The sequence below is a fragment of the Patagioenas fasciata genome, chromosome 1, assembly GCF_037038585.1.
Source record: "Patagioenas fasciata isolate bPatFas1 chromosome 1, bPatFas1.hap1, whole genome shotgun sequence".
NCBI classification, from domain to species: Eukaryota; Metazoa; Chordata; class Aves; order Columbiformes; family Columbidae; genus Patagioenas; species Patagioenas fasciata.
This window is the reverse complement of record NC_092520.1, coordinates 149,973,986-149,995,835: the sequence shown is the minus strand read 5'-3', so window position 1 is coordinate 149,995,835 and position 21,850 is coordinate 149,973,986. Positions and strand designations below refer to the sequence as shown.

At 39.3% G+C, this 21,850-nt stretch overlaps 1 protein-coding gene across 14 annotated transcripts in view; it reads right to left on the bottom strand.

The window, feature by feature from the left end:
- Positions 1-21,850, bottom strand: part of WNK1 (WNK lysine deficient protein kinase 1) — a 106,236-nt gene that overhangs the window by 36,015 nt on the left and 48,371 nt on the right. For 12 of the 14 annotated variants that reach the window (XM_071817457.1, XM_071817462.1, XM_071817460.1 and 9 more), the window contains 5 exons: positions 10,809-10,897; positions 9,484-9,703; positions 8,924-9,260; positions 7,632-7,819; positions 2,043-2,471 (listed from right to left, as the gene is read on the bottom strand). In XM_071817457.1, coding sequence (XP_071673558.1) covers positions 2,043-2,471; positions 7,632-7,819; positions 8,924-9,260; positions 9,484-9,703; positions 10,809-10,897 — 1,263 coding nt within the window. Of the gene's footprint in view, positions 1-1,253; positions 2,472-4,245; positions 7,607-7,631; positions 7,820-8,923; positions 9,261-9,483; positions 9,704-10,808; positions 10,898-21,850 lie in introns of those variants that run through there. The other 2 variants (XM_065841469.2, XM_071817499.1) reach the window with 2 other exon arrangements.

The following is a 21,850-nucleotide window of genomic DNA, read 5'->3' as shown; positions in this document are numbered from 1 at the left end:
CAGAAGTCACCTCCTGAAGCTTAACACAGGTGGTTTATGGAGAAACAATCCCCAAGTAATTTTCATACTTCTTGAGTAACAGCTTCACTCCACAAGTTCTCCTACAGCATAGAAATTACTGTCTATTAGACTAGTGATTAAAGCTGTTTCAGCTTTAATAAAACACCTTTGCATCCTATACAGAAATACTTAAATACTGAGTTCTTGATCTTACCACAAAAAGCAAAAAAATATTCTCCTTCGGTTCCTTCACACAAATCCAAAAGTTGCTAATACTCCAATAACTAAAACATCAGAGAACCCCTAATTCCAAGAACAGAAAGAGCAAGGAGAAAAGTCTACTTAAAGTAAATCCTCTCTTTTCACAAACAAAATTCTTATGAAAAGTTTCAAACTAGAAGTGCAGACACAATCTATACACACATACGCCTCACAGTCACAGTGTACAAACGTGTTACTGACTATTGCAAGTTCAAATACCACATATGCTGATAAAACGTGTACCTCCAAAGTAAGCTTTAGGCCTCACATTTTGGTTTTTAAAGGCACACCATGTTCTAGGCTTATGAGGAACAATATCTATTATTAATAGCAACAGTTGTTTGTGCCACTAATTTACTACTCAGCTTTAGTTCTCTAACGATCCTGCAAATACATTTCCAAAACCACGTACAAGGACATAATACAGCTCCTTCGATTCCTCTCTTCTCACGTTCTCGCACCAAGGCCAGAAAAAAACTCCTGCGTTTTGGACAGCCATCAAATTAACTTTGTTGTTATCTAATGAAACATTATTCATACAGAAGTTCAACTTCAAATAACACATTAAATAGCTAAGGAGCAGGAACAAAAATACAAAGCAAGTTTTACTATCGCTGCTGGTTCAAACTGGAGAAGACACATGTCATTAAACCCACTGCTTAAAAGCCAGTCGGGTACTCCAGCTATTTCTCGCCAAAAGCCAAACTAATCCCAGGAGGAACACTGACCATTTGTTAACCTCAACACAAAAGCCTGGCCAGGATTTCAGCTGAAGCTGAACACAGACCAAGTGGTTGCTGATGTCCCATTATTTCATTGCAACTTGGTAAGTTAAAGAGATCCTAATGTACTACTGACTCGGTGGAAAGACATCCCCATGAATGCTAATACTTAGAACCACATGTAGCAAGTGTAAGAACAAGGGTCCCCTTAAAGTACAAGGTATGACTTATAAAAAGCAGAGAAATTCTGGAAGGGTTTGCTCCTGTAACCTGAGGATAGAGTGCAGGTGGTCCTGATGGAAGCGAGGTGGACAAGGCCTGCTGAGTCGAGGCTCCCTGGGGGAAGCAGATGAAGAGCTGCGACTCTTGCAATACCTTCTGAGGCAGCTGAACAATGGGCAATGAGAAGTCTGAACCAAAAGCAGAAGATGACCCCCCTGTAGGAGGAGGAGACTGGAAATCGCCAGTGTCAGAGGAAGTCAGCTGTGAGGAATCACTGGAGTATTCTGGGCTTCCTTCCGGCCAGCTCCGCCTGGCAGAGCCCCTTCTGGGACCTGCTAACTCGGGACCAAGATAGTGACACTGCTCCTCTGTCACAGGCTGAAGCCGACCGTGCGACCCTACGCCTTGAGTGGATTCCTCTTGACTGGTCTCCATAGAGCCCCGGCGACTTCTGTAGACTCGCTGGGGTAAAATTGCCCCTTCTGCTGGAGCAGAAGTCGGTGTGTGGACATGGAACTCAAAGACACAGCTCGCTCTGCCATCACCACTGTGAGAGAGCACAGCTGGGGCAGAGTGCGGAACAAATACCTGGTGGAACGTCATCTGAGCAGGATCTGCACTCAGAGGAGCTGAAACACTGGATAATGGAGAAAGGGGACCCATGCCAGAATCCAGCCTCAGGTTCTGAATATGTCTTGCCAGATATGTTTGCCCCGATTGAAAGTCGAACACAGAGCTTTGTGGAGGACCACTTTGCCCATGGTTTGACTCAGAGACCTGCTTCAAATGTTCAGTCGCATGAGAGTTATAAGCTACTTGATCATACTGCTCCGATACCTGTGATGGATAGTGCATGCCCACCAAATATACAGCTTCTGGATGCATTCTGTAGTGAGCATCCTCTGGAGGTGTTGGTCCAGATCTATAGTCACTGTGGACAGGAGCTGGCTCAAACACAGGATTAACTTGCACATGCAGAGGCTCTCCAGCGACTCTCTGAGCTGCTGTGCCCAGCATAACGAACGCCTCTGGTGTCCAATTGGTGGGACTACCACCAGGTGGAACTAAATTCTGGCCAGTCTTCAGCAATGGCTGGAAGTGGCAAGTTTGGGCTTCCAAAAATGAAGTGCTCTTGCGCCGCTGAGCGACTGCCACCTTCGGCGGGCAGGCAGGTGGTGGTGAGAAAGACACCGGCCGTTCATGAACGGTTGGGAAAAATATCTGTGAATCTGGGAACGTTGGTGTTCCCCCACGCGGATGCTGAGGCTGTATCGACATGAACAAGACAAGTAATTCATACATTAAAAGTGAAAGCACATCAACATGCACAGTTCACTAGGCAGTTCTGTGAAGTAACTTTATAGAATGACTACTCAATTCATGGTCAAAAACACACAATAGTTAGGAAATTTAGGTGAGTTGTAAATATCCATTAAATACATCCATGGCGGGCAGGGCTACAAATGGAAACATTTGCTCGTGTTAGAGCTGCTTTTCCAGTCCAATTCCAGTAATTCACAAATATAAACCAGTTTTGCTCCTGACAGTGTAATGAGATTTATACTCACAGGTTATCCACTGTGATCAGCGCTTGAAAGCCAATCAAACCCCTGCAGTTACTGCCATATGAGGAATATGAAAACTCAGAACTTGATAGCAGCAACAATGTAGAGCTTCTAGTTCGCATTTAAAAGCTAAAACGGCATTAAATCTTAATATTACTCAATACAAAAAACCCAGTGCTAGTGTCCTGTCAGGAGTGTGGTCTGTATGCAATCCAGGGAGCTACAGAGATATGTTGTACAAGACAAAACTGAACCATTCCAGCCCACAGATGGAAAAAATCTATTATAATACTGCAGAGCCTTTTGATTCTGCCCAATTTGATCATCTGTTTGGATCCCTTTGATCAGTTTTAATCATAACTTTTCACATAAGATATTACTACTCACTGAAATAAGTCTAATTCTTGTCTGGACAATAAAACATTCACAGGTTTATTAACAGTGGAGTCCACAGGTAATTCCACTCCGTCTGATGTACTACTGCATATGAGGCTCATCTTACTTAAGATTTGTAGGGAACTTTTCACTAAAGAGACTTCTATGTAAGCATACCAAGTAACTTTGTAACTCTGCATTTTTTTAATCTCTTGCTTACAGTATGTAGAGAAACAACATATTATCAAACCCAAAGGGAAAAGAAAAAACCTGCCAAAGTCAGCAACAAATATGCTGTCTTTAAGACAGATGCCATTTATGACTTTGAGAAGTTGCCAATTCCACATTGTTCCGTTTCTCCACAGACCCTTTTTCTGGAAAAGCAGCAGCAAATTTCCATATTGACCAACACTAACAAGAAGGTCATACAGGATGAAGAACTCTTCCTATTCTGAAAACTAGTTCCACATACTTCACTTACAGGGAAGTGTTTCTCAAAATTTATTTAATGTAAATTGAAGCCCAAAACTGAGAACTACATCCTGTCCAGAAAGCTACCTTGTATCTAATCTTCTGAGAAACACGAAACAACGGCTTTTTCCCCATCAAACAGCAGTTGAAGTGGCATTTCTGATAAAAACTTACTGAAAAATTCTCAAAAGTTTTCATATTAATGCTATGAATTTCTATTATTACTACCACAGCTAGCCAAAACTTTTAGAATAACCAGGCACAGCAACCAAGCTTTAAGAGCTGGTTGTTTTATGGATGGTTTAATGAATATTCAATGTTTGCTTAGAAATTGGAAAATAAGCTGGTCTTCTGATTTAAGGGCATAAGAACTAGTCTTCCCTTTACGTTCTCTGGTACAAGTGGCTGATTCACTTTTCTACTATCCTCAAATACAAGAAACGAACAGTTTTCAACTGTTTGATAATGTTTAATGTACTGCTTTCCAAAAAAAAATCAACGTTCCAGCAGCACAGTATAAGGAATAAGGAATCAGCTCTTCATTTTCTCATTTTAAAAATGCCCGAAGCTCAGGATGTATTTAATGATAACTTATCTTACTGTGCCAGGAGGCAAATGGTAACACATACAGGACTGACACAGAGGGAGGGCAGGCTGGAGCGTCGATGCTTGCGTGGAGAGGCTGAGTGCATGGGCAGGACACTTTCCAGGGCTTTAGAAAGCTTTTCTGCAAAGGTTTCTTCAGGGACAGTCCGAAGGTAGAAAGGAGAAAGAGGTGCAGACAGCGCTGGTGGTGGGGTACAAGGAGCACTGAGAGGGATGCAGGACATAGAGGGAAGAGCAGGAAGGTGGGGGACACAAACTGACATGCTACGATCACGTTGAGGCTAAAGGAGGAAAACAAAAGTTAAGAATTGAACACTTCAAAACAAAATGAAAAACAAAACCAGCAAAAACTATAATGAGGTAGAGGAGAAACACAGACACACAATGAGAGGCCCAATACTGACTACTATGTGTGCAAGAAGATATGAGAAATGCTGAATGAATGCCAACACACACTGGGAACAGGCTATGTGCACCTCTGAGGACCCAAGTTTGCCTTAGGTCACTGAGTAGTGTGGGACATTGCCTAGCACCCTTACAAGAAGCATGTGGAATGCAGAACATAAAGGAGAAAATATTTTCTCTGGGGTCACCGATGTGGCCCATAGGGTAGGTACTGACAGCACCTGGTAGCCTGATAAGAAAACCCAAACAGAAACTGATGAGCTTTCAAATATTCATCCTTAGTTTAGTGACAAGATGTGTGTTTTCAGAGAACACCTCACAAATCCCTCTGCTTGGGCACCTCGCTGCTTGAAGTGGACTAACTGTATGCAACTGGCTCTTTATTAACTAAAACATTAACATAAATATTTAACCATTACACATTCTACAACAGGAGTTGTGGAAAAGAATTTGGTTGAATGTGTGGCAAATTCAGAAAAATTAGTCTTCGATGAGCATTTTGCAAACACTGGGACAATAAAAGCATTTGCATTTTGTAATCTTGCCACAATCCAGAAGGTCATGGGTCAAAATCCAACAATCCAACTGAATATGAAGAATCAGAATTAGGTTTTGGGGTTTTTGTTGTGTTTCACTGGTTTATTTTTGGTTTGTGTTTTGTGTGTGTTTTCTTTTGGTTGGGTTTTGTTTGGTTGTTTGGTTTTTTTTAACTGAATGGAAAGACAGTGTTTTAAAGAGGCAGTCTCCAACTGCAAGTTTTCCTTCTCTAATGGTATATGCCTCTTATGGATATAATCCACAATTTCTTAACATAACTGAAATCAAATACAGACCTTCAGGGGAAAAAAATCCTCAAGATATCAACGAGAGATCTGATTTGTAATGTGAGCAATCTTGCTAGACTGCTCAAAAATTTGGGAGAGAGGCATAAGGGAACTCAAAAGGTTAAATAAATACTTAACGCATAATTTTCACCTGTTCCAAGGCAGGACTAGTTATACATGTCACTCCTGACTCTAATTTATCCAAACTGTTCAGAAACATCTCCACTGATGGAGACTGCAATACGTAACTGCCCTTGTTGGTTAGAAAAAAAACCCTTCCCAAACAATAATTCCATGCTGCAATTTGGGCTTATTATTTCTTACTCTACCTGACAATGTTGTGACCTGATTGGCCTCCTCCTATTTTACAGCAGCCTTTACAGCCTTCTCTCCTCAAGTTCATCTTTCAGTTCAGTTTAACTACTTCCATCTTCCCACATAAACCACATTTTCTGTATTTCCAGTGGGATATTTTTGTCACTCTTCTCTGAATTCTCTCCCAGTTCACCCTCAAATTCGCTCAAGCAGGGTATCCAGAAAAGGTTTACCAATGGCCAAGAGCAGAACTACTGCATATAAGGTGTTTGCCTTTTTCACAACAGCATCATGTTTTTGACCACATCCAGTTCATGGTCTGATGTAATTCCTGACTTTTTTTGGGTCAGAATTGCTGCCTAGTCAGTTGTTGCTCATCCTGTACTTGTGGAGTTGATTATTTCTGTTTAAGCACGAACCTTGTTCTTGTCCTGATTGAACTGCACTACTCTTCTTTTTAAGCTCATTTTGCCAGTTGTCAATATCATTTTGACTTGCCATCCTGTCTTCTCGACAAACTGTCAGTAATTCCTGTAGTGTTCTACTCTGTTCTGCCAACATCCTGGTACCACTGTTATCATCACAGTGCATGAGCACATTTTAGTACTGAACCGAGCAGCCTGACTGTACCTCTGCCATCTGCTTGCTCTCCCATGCACTCTCAAAAGACTGTGGTCCTTCAACCTGGGAGCTAGCCATGGCAAGACTGTCAAGCAGTTTCTGTGCTCCAATATATGCCCACATATCAAAATATGGCTTACCCAGAGCCGGAGCTTATTTAAGAGGGATTGAAAACTCATTTGATCAAAGACTAGCAGCATCACACACTTCAGGGTAAATGCTTTTGAAAAAAGATGGAAATGCTTTGCTTGTGAGTGAAACCAGCATGTTTTCCAAAAAGCTACTAACACCGATGATTCTGTAATGAAGCCTACAACCACAGGTGGAAAAAAGTGAGCACCCTCAGTCTTAAGTGTCACATCTTCTCTCTTATGGTATTACTACATTATAACATAATGTCTCTGCTTCAGGCTTACGTTTTTATTTGTGCAAAAAACAAGTGACAAGGGAACCACTGAAGACAATACAGCAGAAGTTCCACTCCATAGTTAGAATAGATTTCTGCATACTCTTATACTCAGATCTAGAAACATACTAATGAAAAAAAAAAAAACAACAAACAAACAAACAAAATAAAAGGGCAACACAAATGAACATAGTAGGAAAAGTATTTGTGCCCAGTGCAGACTTTCCAGGGAAAAGGAATACGCATGGCAACTGATGAACAAATCAATAAAAGCTAGAAATAAAATTGGGAACAAGGGTGTGGGTTTTTTCCAGTCTGGAGTTCTCACATGCAGCATTCTATAAGAGTTAAAAAAATCTTACCTGAAGAATCTGTAATCAAAGCCTCACAGAACATATATAGCAATTTCATACAGTAGCTCAAACTATTCTAATTCCTTCTTCAAATCAAACCAACAGCCTGATTTCTGGTAACTTCATATATGCATGCATAGATCACCTTCCCATGTGAGATTGTATGCTTGCTTTTATGAGACAGTCTTGTTCTGACGATGTTACTTTCATCCATAAAAAACCTAACCCATCATTCTGCTCAATTGCACTCAATATTAAATAAAAGTTTTAAAGGCAAATGTGCCCTTGCACTTCCCTCCCGCCTCCCTAGACTCAGTCACCTTGCAAAAACAGCCCCTTAACTACTCCCATGCAGAATTTGTGTCACATGCAAAACAACACATACATGGAAAAATGCCTGTCAGACTTTCCTTTCATCCCTTCAAGAGAAATAGAAAATAAAGTTTTAATTCCATGCGTTTGCAATACTGTAAGTTCTGGCTTACCGCTGCAGGTGGCTGATATCCTCCATGCTGCTGTGACTGCACTTGGCCAACTGAAGCTGGATATCCCTGGACGGCAGCTGTTGAGATTGACTGGTCGTGCTGGGAACCATACGACACAGTCTGTTGACTGCTCACGCACGATTCCGTATAAACAGATGACCCTTGGCCACTGTCAACAGTCCCATCAGCTGCAGAAGTTAAAGATAAAAATCTGCATTTCAAGAACTGCAGTCAGGATTCGTTACTTTAAAGATTTTATTATAATCAATCAAATATTAGACTGATGTTTGTGCCATGTCACATGGACCTTGTCAGCATTTTACCTCATAATATTTAAGCTCATTAAAAATGTCTTTTTTTCTTCCTCAATACAGTAATTCCTTATCAATATGCCTTCCCCCAAACTCTGAAAAAAATCAGCAATTTCAGGAGTTCTTTGGCAAGATACTTAACTATGCTTCTTATGAAAGGCTAGACTAGAAACAGAAACTTAAATTCCACATTGTTATCAGTGATCTTTCAGGATTTTTAAATACTTATTTTTATTTATTTAATTTTACACAGACATATAATACTGGTCTATTGTGCTGGCTGGGAGATGAACCTGATGTAGGCATAGTAGAGAATTTTAAAACCCTGTTTCTAAAAAAGCAGATAGTAAGTTGCTTTCTAACTTCACCATTCTAATACACAAGTTTTCATCTACCATGATTATTCAAATACTGATACATATGTTGGGATGGCAAAAGAGGAAAAGTTAGAGTTTTAATTCATCTTTTCATGTATAGTATGTAAAACAGAAAATGAAACCTTTTTTCAGAAAGCAAATTATAAGCTGAAATGCTTGTACATTAATCTCACTCCCACCTTACATGTAAATTTACAAGGATTCACATCAGTGTTTCTAATAGCTCTAACTGCACTGGTGCAAGAGTATACAGCCTTCCACAGGGCTGGAATATACTGTCCCTATGGGAGGGCAGCAAAAACTAAAACTTGTGTTCATGCTTCAGGCACCCCAGTTAATTTAGTGAATTAATTTGTAACAAAGGAAAATGATTTTGTGCTAAGACACTGGACTGCGAATTGTGCCAAGACTTGGCTCCGCTAAGGCACAGGAAAGCATCTTATTGTGCTGTGCTTTCTAGTGGTCTCATGTTCTTCAGCAGACAGCAATGGCAGACAGCAACATCTTAAGATATTTACTGCTAAATCCACCAGAAGTTTAAGATTCTAAAGCGGGGAATTGTGTAAGTGCAAGAGTTCCTAAATAAACCAACTGACACACTTACAAAGAACAGATATACTGGGTTGCTGGAACTGGAGTTGTTGGTGTTGATCAGCCTCTGGTTCTTCAGGCTCCACTTGTGTAGAAACCGATGCTGAAGTAGTGGGGACAGGAGTAGTACCAGTGACAGATAGGGCATGCTTTGACCCTGCATGGGAAGCACTTGATGGTTGCTGTTGCTCCAGCTGCTGCTTCTGACTACCTTCTTCCTGAAGCTTCTTCTCCTGTTCTTCTCGCACCAACTGACGCTGCTCTCGCTTTCGCTTAATCAAAGATACCCTGTCCTTGATAGCTTTTGCCATCGTCTTGTGATCCCCTTCACAGACATAGCCAGATTCCACCTGAAGGAGGATACATTCACAGAATTCAGACTGTCACAGACAGCCACTGTTGCAGTGCTACAATATAAGCTACCGTTCTCTGGCACTAACTTCTCGTTCGCAGACTTCTGAAGCGGGTTTATTTCCAGATGGTAACAACAGCAAATGCAGAGACTCACAGACTACATTTCACTGCCAGAGAATGCCAGTAATTCCGAGGATTTGTAAGACCACCAACACTTACCATTTCCTGTGCTACATCCTCTGGGACATCTCTCTCCAGGTCAAAGGAAAATTCTATTGCCTCATTATCTTTGTATTTGCCCTTCAGTTTTTTGATGTCTTCAATTCGCAGCCAGAGTTTAATGGCAATTTTTTCTCCATCATCTTCCTCTGCCAGTTCTACCCGTACTCCGGTCTCTTCTTGGAAGAAGGCATGATTCAAAAGGTCCTTAATAGCATATCTAGCATATTGGGAAAGTATGTAGAAAGCACACACAGTTATGTTTTCATAAATTACTAAGAAACATTTTTGCCTGGTGATCCCCCCCCTTCTACATTTCACACTTCCCTCATGTATTTGACAGCCCATCATTCAAATTTCTATTTAAAAGCATGATGAAGAAACAAAATGCAACAACGCTAAGGATATATTAAAAAAAAATATGACACAATGGTTAGAAGACATGCCAACAGATTTATGCCAGCTGAACAGGATATATATTGACTAAAATAATAAGAAACCTTGAAGAACGGTTTTACCAAACATTAAAATCCAACACAAAACCCTTAGTCTCCAAATCAGTACAGAAATCCAAATATGTATTTCATTCTATTTCAAGATCTTATCAAAAGCCTCATCTAGTAAATTCAGCACTAGATAAGCATCGCATGATTCTGTTCATATTTTATACTCTTCTGAACCAGTTCAACTTGCATTCTGTTTGGCACAATTAGAAGTTTTGTCCTGAAGGTACAAAAAAAGATCTATGTTCATATATGCACAGCATTAACAGCAGTAATCTAAAAGTTAACCACTTAAACTAAATGGCAAGAAATTAATTTTGTGGCTGTACATCACATAAAAACAGGAAAAAAAAAAAAATCAGAATTGTTTAAAACTAAGAAAAAATAACAAAAACTAAAAATACACACCAATGCCAGACGACACTAAACTTCAAGAGTTAATCAAAAAGGACTGACAAAACTAACTCTGAACAGAGTAGTGGGAGGCCAAAACCAACCAAACAGTCCAAATACCTGGAAAGCCAGAAGAATTGTCCTTCACTATTTTGCTGACTCGGTCAAATTTTTAATAAAAGTTGTACAATTTCTGAATAAACTGACATGGATGGTTACTATTGCATGTGTACTTTTGCTGACACTGTTAACTCCCTAGAACAATCATTGAATAAGAATCTACCAAAGAATAGAGGCTGCAGAAGTAACATTGGCTTCCCAACTTTCAGCAGAAGACAGAACATCCCAGGAAGTAACTGGATCTGGTATCATCACAGGCAAAAGACTCAGACAATAAGTAATATCTCTACCTGAAAAGAAAGCACTTACCTTTCGCCTTTGTTTTGCCGAATGCATCCCTCAATAATCTCCTTCACTTCAGGGATTGCTACTTTATCAAAGCTGGCTGGCTTGACACCCTGGAACATACAAGTAACAGAGAAACTAGAAGGCTCATTTGATTTAAGTTTTGATTGTGTTTACAGACCAACCACTTTTATTCAACAGATAACTGGCCTGAATTCCTTACTAGTGCAAATTATAGAAAAATCTGACCCAAATCTTACTGTTCATCTGTTTGTTAGTGACTTTTGCAAAAGCTTTTCTTCCTCCCTGTTTCTCAGCTGCATTTCTGTAACAGAAGGCTTTGGCACACAGGTTCTCAGTAATGATAAGAGAATTATTTAATTTCCATGGAAGTTACATTGGTTAGAGGTGAGTGCACAGACAGGACTGAGAATTAAATGTTTCCTTTGTAACACTAATGCATGAACCCACATGACTAACTTCACAGTCTTCAAAGGAATTTGCTGCTTCCCAGAATGTTTCTGACATGTCACTATACGAAGTAATTTTGGCATAGATTGATTTTACAGGAAAAACTTTAGCCCGGAATATCTGACTGGATCATTAAATAACTTGCATAGTGTATAATTTTTTTTTATTATTTTTTTTAAAAGCTTTCCTGTATCTTAGCTCTTCTGAGAAGACCTACTATGCTCAAACCACACTCCTGCATTACTGCTATTGAGTTCAGGAAAATTAGCTTAGCGATACAGATCTTTACAGTCCTCCAACAACACACAGCAATCCTTTCTCCAATATATGATAAAGCCATTGTGGGAAAGCAAAATAAAATCGAAGTATGATCAGCTACTCATATCTATAAAGTAGACAGGCCATGAGATATGTCCATCTGGGAATTCTGCAAAACACTGCAGGCAGAGAGCCAAATTTCATCACTTAATCATAGCCAGCAGCTCCAATTCAGGGGCAATTGTCCGCAACAGCAAAATTCGGCACTTGATTTTATTTGATTCAGCCTTTAGCTTCAAACTCTGCATTTAAGACAGCAGAACGAGAGAGGATGAAGACATCCTGTTTAAATTCTGTCATCTGAAGAGTCCACATTTTCAAGTCAAACAATCCTTAAATCATATACTCGTCTCAAGTCTATGAACCAGAACCTTTACGACTACGGACCTTCATGTAACTGAACATGGAGACTTAATACAATAATAATTTCCATCTACATTTAGATAGTTTTTTTCCCCCACTTGGCCAGGCATCACAACGCATTGACTTCATCTGTTCACTACCTAAAATATTCTCTACCACACTCTTCCAGAAGAGGGCACTGCCAACATCAACTTTAAAAGATGCAAACGCAAGACTGGGAGAAGCACAAGAGTCCTGTCTTTCAGTGGACAACAATGTTATGAATCATTACATTTTACTAAGGTGTTGTAACTGGAATTTTTGAAAGTATAAGAAAAACCTCAAAGCTATAGAAAGACACAGTTTTTCACTTGATAACCAAAATGTTGTTTTAACAGGAAGGTTTTATCTAGTTCTTTGCTCTAAAATTTGCTCTTAAGAGATTCTGGCAATTGAAATTCACAGAAGAGTCTGTTATGACTACAGTAAGCTCTGAAACACAGCCTGTCAGTGAACGTTAACCTAATCCTTTTAAAAGCTTCACTGAACATTTAGACTTTTGGAGATCAATGCCTCAGCTGGTAAGATACCAGAACAACTTTTGGATGAGTAAGTTTAATACTGTAACCAGGTCATACCATAAATCTCCCGCTCCCTTGCGGGACACCACAGAGCCCTGCACTATAAAGGTATTTATGAAACTAGTTTTAGTGTTTACTACTGGCATCAAGTACCTGTTTGCATGTGTCTCTGCTCATATAGCAGACTAGTCAGACACCCCCACCTTTAATTATGACCAAGCTTAAAATAGTCCCAGGAGTTCAGGCTCATATATGTAGAGACAGATGTTTCTATCCATAATTAAACACACTCCTGTGTACACATACATAACCTATGCAATAATTGTGTAACTGCTTATTGTACATATTTTTACCTAAATGTGCCAAAGATTGTTTATTTAACATGTCTATGTTTCCTAAAATAGCTCAAGCCCCATAGAACAGCAGCCTCCGTGTACGTTCACTTACACTGTAACAGTAGAATGAAGATGTCAGATCTGTAGCAATCTAATTTCAGAAAAACTACAGCCTAAGATGAGTAAGACAACTGGTACAGCAAATATTAACGTAACAAAGCCAGAACACGAGTTTTCTTGTTAATTATTTTACCACGTGCTCTGCTCTTGCAAGAAGCCTGAAAAAGTAAAGCTAAGACCAAATCTTAAAAAAATCAGTGATTCAGTCTGCTACTCTGTGTTTCTGTATCCTAAAAGAAATTAAATACCTGTCCAAAATCTTCAAGCCCTTCCATGAGGGCCATTTTGCAATATCCCATTCTGTGAATTCCAAACCAAGAGCTCAGTTCGAAGGAGAAGCTCCTCCCAGTCCCCTCCAGCATAGCTTCCCTGCTCCTAACTGCTCCTCAGAAAATCGAAGAGAATCTCACACTGAGGCCTGAAAACAACAGAGGATTCTGTGTTCAAGCAGCTACCTATTTCTCAGTTTGTTCCACTTCTTGGAAAAGTGCTGGCCAAGCACCCCTTACGGTCAAGTTCAGGCTACTCAAGTACCATCAGCTTTTAAAAACTTTTTTTTTCCTCCTCCAAGCACTATATAACAAGACAGAGGATACTATGAATGATGAAAATCAATAAATCAGTAAACCCTTTTCTACCTAGAGCTGTATATACACCTTAACCTGCCATCACAGAGAAACCAAAGGTGGCCAGGCCCTGCAATTCACATAACCTTGAGGTGTGTCCTTAAAAGCACAGGAGCTGTGCAGCCAAGCATACGTTCATTACTTTCTGAACCCAAAGGCACTCAAGTACACACTAAGCCATTCAGTATTTCCTGGTTTTCACCATACTTACTGCAAGATGGTCACATTCCTATATGCCTCTCCTGAGCCCCAAACTCCTTAGGATTCAACCCAGGATAACTCAAATTTAGTCCTATTCCCTAGTGGCAGTCAAGGAGAACTAAACATCCAAATCTCACCAGCATTCTTCCAAGTTTGCTAAAGAAAGATGAGCTCTTGCAGGGTCCGGGGGAGGGGGAGGAGGGGGGAGTATAGATAGGTATAACAGACACACATGAAAATCATCATCATTTTCTCAAGCTATCTAAAATAGCATGGACTGGCAGCACGGTCGAAAGCTACAATCTCCTATTCTCCATCTCCCATTCCCACACCTCTGCCATTTCCTTCCTTTTACCGGCACATGCATTTATGCAGCTGAATAATGAACCAGATGATGGTGTTTTATCAGACTTGAAACAAATCCAGCCAAAAAAAGCCTGCAGCAGTTTCCAGTCAGATGAAGCTCCCCAGCCTGGTTCTCTACACTGCTGCACCAGCTTTCAGGCTTGCAGAAATGAAATGGCTAAGAAGGGTAGAACTGCTTCTTTTGAAATAAATGCCAACTCAAAATAAAACCCACTGAACACTTACATTTTGAGAGCACCTCTAAAATCTGGGCACATATCTAGGTAGCACAAAGCCCAAGTGATACAGAACTAAATACTTATCTCACAGTCTTCATGTTAAGCATAAGAAGAAATTCCATATTTCATTTCTTTTAGATGTGGTAAAGTTTGTGATTGTATCAGATTTCAATCCGGTGAAAAAAGTGTGTTCCAAAATTCAACATCCACATTTACATGGTTATTTGATCCATTAAAGGCAAGTTAGGTATTGTTAGGCAAGTTAGTATTTTTAAAACACTAGATTTTCAAAATACTTTAAACACTGAAGTATATGCTACCCAGAACTCCTCTCCATAATTTTTGCCTAAAAACATGTTTTTGCATTAGTTAGATAACCAGATTACCAGGCCAGTGGTTTAGCATCTTGTGCTAATGCAAGAGATACTGAAAATATCATCTACTTCATAAGAGAAGATACAATCAGTGTCGTATAGCTTTTACACCAAACCAAAATGAAGACAAAGTGTTACATACCCTCACCAACCCCATATTTAAAAGAACAGTTAGATTTAGAATAACACCACAGACAGAAAATACCATAAGCAAGAAGTGTTCCAGCACTGCTGTTCAGGACTTTAATCTACATTTAAATTATAGAGAATAAAGTACAGTCAAGCTTAAAAGTCAAAGACAATCTATGCAAACATAAAACAGCTCAGCAGATCTATCAAGAATTTTGATTCATCCTCAAAATCCCTTCCTGTGCGTACACACACTTATTCTATAGAGCTGCAATTCTTACCTACCTCTTTACTGCAATCCTTGTGAGAGCAGCAGCAGCAGTGGGAATTAACAATTACAAATATGGGACAGACCTCTCTTTTTGTAAAATCCATCAGGGAAAAAAAAAAAGAGAGATGCGCACACCAAAGAGTTAGTTGGGTGCTAGTTTCTGATGAGAATCCACTAGGCTGTGGACTTAACGCACAGCGGAAGGAAAGCAGACATCAAAGTTAAAAGGGAGCATTGTTTTCTGTTTGATACCTCTTGTACTTTTCCAAGTCCAGTACATGAGGCTGCAGAGATTTGAGCTCAATATCTGCTTTTGCCACTCAACCACTGAATAGGAAGAATCAATACAAGCAAGAGGTAAGGGTATCCTTTTCTGCCTGCCCAGCTAAGCTGTAAGGAGGAGGAAGAAGAGGCAGCACAGGGATCCTTTACTTCCCGCGTGTCCCCGCCCCCCGCCTGGACGCTCTGATTATTCTCCACCCAGGTTTTCTGCCATAGTTTAGTGTTGCACTTAGGGTCATCACCCTGTTCACTCCCACCACTGCACAAGTACACTTTTAAACAGAGGAAACAGGTCGGCCAGTGTGGTGTTCCGATCCAAGGTTGCTGGCAGTAGTTTTGTACAGAGGGATAAAGGCAGCTGCTGTTTCTCCTCTTTCCACAGAGCTACAGCAGCATACATACAGCTGACTACAATTTAACCCTAATAAAACACTAGTCAGCACTAGGATAACATAATTCACTCCACCACCCTCCTTCCTGACTATTGCATTCTACTACCATTGGCAACATCATCTGCTTTCCCTTTCCTGGGTGCTTAAATCTAAGGGAACAAAGATTTGAAAATGATTTTCAAACTGTTGGAAAAAGTTAGAAAGCCGCATTGTTGTTTATTTTACATCACATGTGTATAAATAATCCACAGAGTTATATTGTCTAATGCCTCTTGCTAAATTCCAAACCTAAACCTGAAGTCTGACATCTTTTTTTTCCCCCCTGGTATTTAGCTTCAAACAGTCACTGTGAAACTTGTTTACTAATAAAATGAGTTGTCCACAGCTTCAGGGCTTTTGGAAGGACATAATGAGCAATGCTAAGAAAGGTAATGTACACCATTTTAAAGTGTGAATCAAGCAAATTAATTTTGACCAACTAGTGATGATAAACTGTGATAAAATTCAATCTTTTCATTATCAAGATCACTTTTTATCCCAAACCAGCACACTTAATTCCTCAAGTATACTACAACTATACCAGTGTTCTTGTTATACCATACAACAGTGTTGCAAAAGCAACATTTTTTGACCTATTACTGGGCATTTTAGAAATCCTCTCCACTAGCTGCTGTGAAACTTTAGAGATGGCAAAGGAAAAGGGGTCATTAAAGATCCTGCTACGTTGAGTGTCCTTCCAACTGCTTAGCTAGACATTTTATAAAAAAAAAAATCAACTGTTGATTACCATATCCATTTTAACAGAGCTTACCGGTATCACAAATAAAGCATATTGGAAGTTTGACATTGCTTGTAAATTTTTTTGTTGTTACAGTTGCACTCAAACAAAACAGACACAGTATCACACAGTATCACAGTATGTTTGGGATTGGAAGGGACCTCAAAAGGTCATCTAGTCCAATCCCCCTGCTGGAGCAGGAACGCCTAGGTGAGGTCGCACAGGAATGTGTCCAGGCGGGCTTTGAATGTCTCCAGGGAAGGAGACTCCACAACACTCTGCAGTTAAAGCAAATCTACTTCACTGGAATAAAAAGCTAACATTTTGCACACCTAATTAAGGCTAAACTTTTCTGGGGTACACTACATGACCTGCAAAGAACATTAAATGTTTCAGCATTTAACAAGCACAGAGTCTACCTGTCCCAGTCTAACCACAATTCTTGCTTGGCTCTTTTCAAAGGTGCTATAACTGCAGAGCTTGAAAGGAATTCTACCGTAACTGATTAATCTTCTCAAACAAAATGTTCTACAGTTGCAGTCCAGAGGCTAATAGAATCAGTAGCAAAGTCAAATCACACAAACAAAGTAATTAAAGTCTCTGCATTTTCTTTTTGGTAAGTTGTTACCATTCTAGTTTGAGCCAGCCCCAGGCTGCCACAAACCATTAATTCCTGGAATTTAGACAGAGTGTACGATTCCAGTGGAAAACAAGCCAATGATCCAACCTCCTTCCCCATAGTTCCAAAGAAGCCCCCAGGCAATGATATACGTGGCAGTTAAATTGCTTTACCCCATGATCTTCTAAATTCACCACCTGCTATTAGTTACTCACCCAGCCCTCAAAACCTACAAGTTTAACCATTTCATCACCTTTTCCATCTCTAATCCTTTGTGTTAATTCTGCTGTCTGTTCTACAAACAATCTTTCAGATTTAGTTATTTCCTTTTTCTCACAGGATACACCTATAACTACTGAATAATTCTCATGCCTGTCCAAATACCTATTGCAAAAAGGAAGACTTCATCTTAAGATTTACTCAGTTCAAAATAGATACGGGTTGCCTCCAGAGGATGGATTTTACTCTTGTTAAAAAGGAAGTCAGAGTAGTTGAAACTGCAGGGGAGGGCGTGGGGGTGGGAAGCAACACATTTAACAGAAGTGAAAATTTAGCTTCTCTGTTTTCAGTATTTTCATAGCAATTAATTCTGGACAATTGATAATCCTGCCAAGAATTAAATCAGTAAATCTTGCAGAATAAGCTCTGCACCAGATCAGTATGCTAACAGAGTAAAGAGTATTACTGCAATACAAGCAATAGTAGCAGATGAAAGCTTCCAATGAGCTAGAGTTAGCTCATGAGGCACTATTTAGACTAAGTCAGGCTTAGTTCTTTTCTGATCAAAAAATCACAATTACACATTTTCAACCCAATACCTTTTGAACACAATCTACCATCATCTGGATCAAAATTCATACCTCAGCTATTTGAGAGCTTTTTGTCACTGAAATAGCTTAACAAGTCTGTCTCCACCCTCTCTGATGCAGTCCCATAACTCTTAAATTTCTCCAAACCAGCTGTCTTCATGACTTGCAATAGATAACCACGTATGTCCAGATTTCACAAGCACATTGTAAAGACAATAGAGGCAATGTATTATTTATACAGGCTTGCCTGCTGTAACCTGACTGATTTAGAAACTCTCTTCCTCCTTGATTTACTGTGTACTCTCAAACAATTTTTGAGGCATTAATAAAAAACGAGAGATCAGTCACAGCAGTAAGAAAAAAAAATCCCAAACATACATGACTATTACACATAAAAGGTATACTTGTATTTTGATTGCCATATCCATACTAGCTGCTCATTCCTAAAGCTTGTGAGGTTGTTCAAAGAACCACCTAATCATTTGTATGAGATAATCTTTGGTAAAAAAAAAAAAAAAAAAAAAAAAAAAAACAAATTACTTGTTTGACTAGCCATCACTTCTCACTATCATCTCCACATCTGTATTCTACAACTGATCTCCAAGCCCAGGAGCTGCAGGACACTGACACTGCCTGCTTGACCAGCTTCTTTGCCAGTGTCTCAATACAGTGTTTCACTTACTAAGTACCAGGGAATTTAAAGCGTTTAAAACCTTACAAGACCAGTATAGTAGGCTACAGTTCTGTTGCTGTTTCCACACAGTCTGAACAAGAACTAGTTATAACTCTTCCTAGAAATCGCTGGCGGTGTTCCTTCCCAGCACTCTCATGCAAAAGGCTAAAACAAAGTAAAAATCCACTGTATCAGTGATACTACTGAAACTCAACTTATGCTACATACTATTGCTGAATATACACCATGAGTTACAACTACCTATTGACTAATTATCTAGCCCAGCACACAGGGCATTTAAAGTTTTTATTTTAGACATGAAAGTCCACTGTACTTCAGCACCTCCAGGTAAATAAAAATATCAACCTATTTCAAAAGTCCTAAGAATCTGGAGCCCTTATGACTAGCTAAGCAGATGGTTTTAGCTAAAAGTAGATTAATTAATCACAGCATCTATTGTAACTGCAGCACTTTTAATGAATAGAAGAAATGACTCAAGCTCTAGAACAGGAAGTTTTGTAACTACAAGGCAAGACACAGTTCCTCAGTGTACAGTGCCAAACAATTAGGATATTAGTACATGTAACAGTGAAAAGAGCCTTGTTTAGAAACACACAGTAAAGTCTGATTGGATAAGTGGACTGGCACTAACTTTTCCATTTTTATTCTTGCACGAGAATGTAAAGGTAAGATTAGTTTAACTATTGTGCACAGTTCTTTAACCTCACACTTAGGAGCAAGGATGTTGCCTTTATCATCTGAACAAGAATATGCAGTGGTGAACATCTTGAGCTAGCTGAATGACCCTTCGCTTTGTTGGGACTTAAGCTTAGAAATGGCTTTCAGAAAAAAAAAAAACACACACAACACCACCACACCACAAAACCCAGACATGCCTAGACACACATTTCAGTTCTATAAATTCAGAAGTGCCATGGTCACATAATGCTAAAAGTGTCTTTCTTCTATTTTCAGTATGGAAAATGCATTTTTGAAAAAACATATTAGTTGCATTCTCTGCTTTAATCAGCTACCATTCTGATAGAAAAACATCATCTAGTACTCATTTTGAAATTCAAGTACAGCAACCATAACACAAAACCCACAGATTCGATTCAGTGGGTTTGGAACTGAATTAAAAAGAATGATCTGACATTAAATCTTTCCATGGGACACAAAACACATTTGGTACCAGAACTAGACCTACTAAAAGGCCTAGGATAATGTCGCAAACACCAAAAATAGTGCATAATTCAGACAATGCCCCAAGAAGTCACAGTCCCTTTTATTTTATGACTTATTCTAATAGGAGTGAAGGACTTCTATTTGTGCATAAAAAAATTCAAGAGTTTCAGACAGTGGTCCTAAGAAGTGTCCCTGCTACACAGATATTTTTATGATGGTGGTAATGAGTGGCAAGGTAGAAATGTCTCTGAAAGAAGTTTACCTTAGAGTCACAGGCTCATAGTGTGAGGAAACTTTTAAATACCCTTGCTGGACAGCAAAGCAACAGCTTTTTTTTCCCCCTTTAGTGTAAAAATATTATGCACAGTAAGTAATGCAGTTTCTTACATATACTTTTTAGCCCAGTTTTTCTCTCTAGTTTGGGGAACAAACTACCTGCAAAATCATATTCAACTTCCGTAAATTTTGTTCTTCTCATACAGGAACAAAGAAAAGCATTGAACTAGGCATAACACACATCCAGGTCACTGCCTGGTCTGGAAACAGCTCTGAGTAACCTGGAGGTAGTTATAATGGGTTTATGTAAAATTTTGGTGGAGTTCTCGCCTATGAATCACACAATAATCTCAAAATAACTTATTTTTACTCAACATCCCTGTGAGCTTCCTTAAGACTGAAACTTCCCTGGACTTATCCCATTCCTGCCCCTGTGCAACTATAGCTCTACAGCTGGCAGGACAAGAAATAACAGCCCATGCATTCTTAATGTCAGTATTTTTGACTAGTGGCACTATACTGACAGCATTGAACTATCAGACTCCCCCACAGTAATGCCTTAGTGATTCAATAATGGTTCTCCTCACCCTGCAAAGCCAGACATTTAAAAAACACTTACCACCTCCCTGTTCCTGAGAAAAGCCACCTTCCTATCTCTTGTTAAATTACATTAACTCCAGTTAATGTAAGAGCTAACTAGATGTCAGCACAGGATAGAATATTAAATATTAGCATCACCGTTTTAAGAGGCCTGATCCTTAACAGGTAATGAATTTTTAAAATTGTTAAACATACATTGTTTACTCAGTATTCTGTGAACTGATTTAGGTTCATAAAAACACATCTGGAAACTATGCATTAGAAACAGATTTTAAAATTTCAGATTGAAAAAATACAGTAGATCTTGATTTTATGCAATTCAACCAAAGCTCATGCCCCAGCCCCACCCCATCCCATTTTAATTTCTGATAATTTTAAAATCACATCCAATTAAAAATTGCTAAGAGACACATTACAGACTCTGTAGTGAACAGTATAAATGTATCCTTTTGCCTCAAACCAAGTTTGTCTTGGAACATCAATACTGATAAAACAGTTTTAGTTGTAATCTAGAAGCTTTTCATGCTGAATAGTACAAATGCCTCTAAGATCAACTCATGAGTGAGCTACTTTTAGCAAGGAATTCAGTTGAATGAGCCTTTTTCCTTCCAATTTCAGATATCATCTGTTCTCGCTGTGCAACCTAGATAGCATGTTCTATCCAAGTGTTCAAGCTGGTCCCTACTTTCCCTTATTTAAATCATTGTCATTTCTTAAAGAGGACTTCTAATCTAACATGCAAAGCTTCTTAAGATATCAATGCTTCAAAACCTTGAATTGCCATCTCTCATTTTTAAGGCTATATATTTCTGAATGGATGAGTCAGTGACTGAACCTCCACTCAGGAAGATTCTTCACGCTCAAAGATGTTCCAGCAAAATACTTGCAACTGAGTTGACTAGCTACAAGAGGAAGGTGGTAGAAGCTTAAATATTCTTTAGTCCATTCAGTGCAATGCAGATGAATTGCATCTGACATGCATTTTTTTTTCCATCTGATACTTCAGTGCCTGAAGTTTCCTCTTTTAACGAATACAATTACAAAAGTTTTCCCCTTCTTACAACTAATCTGTTTCCTGTGCTTGGTTGAAGTTTCGTGAT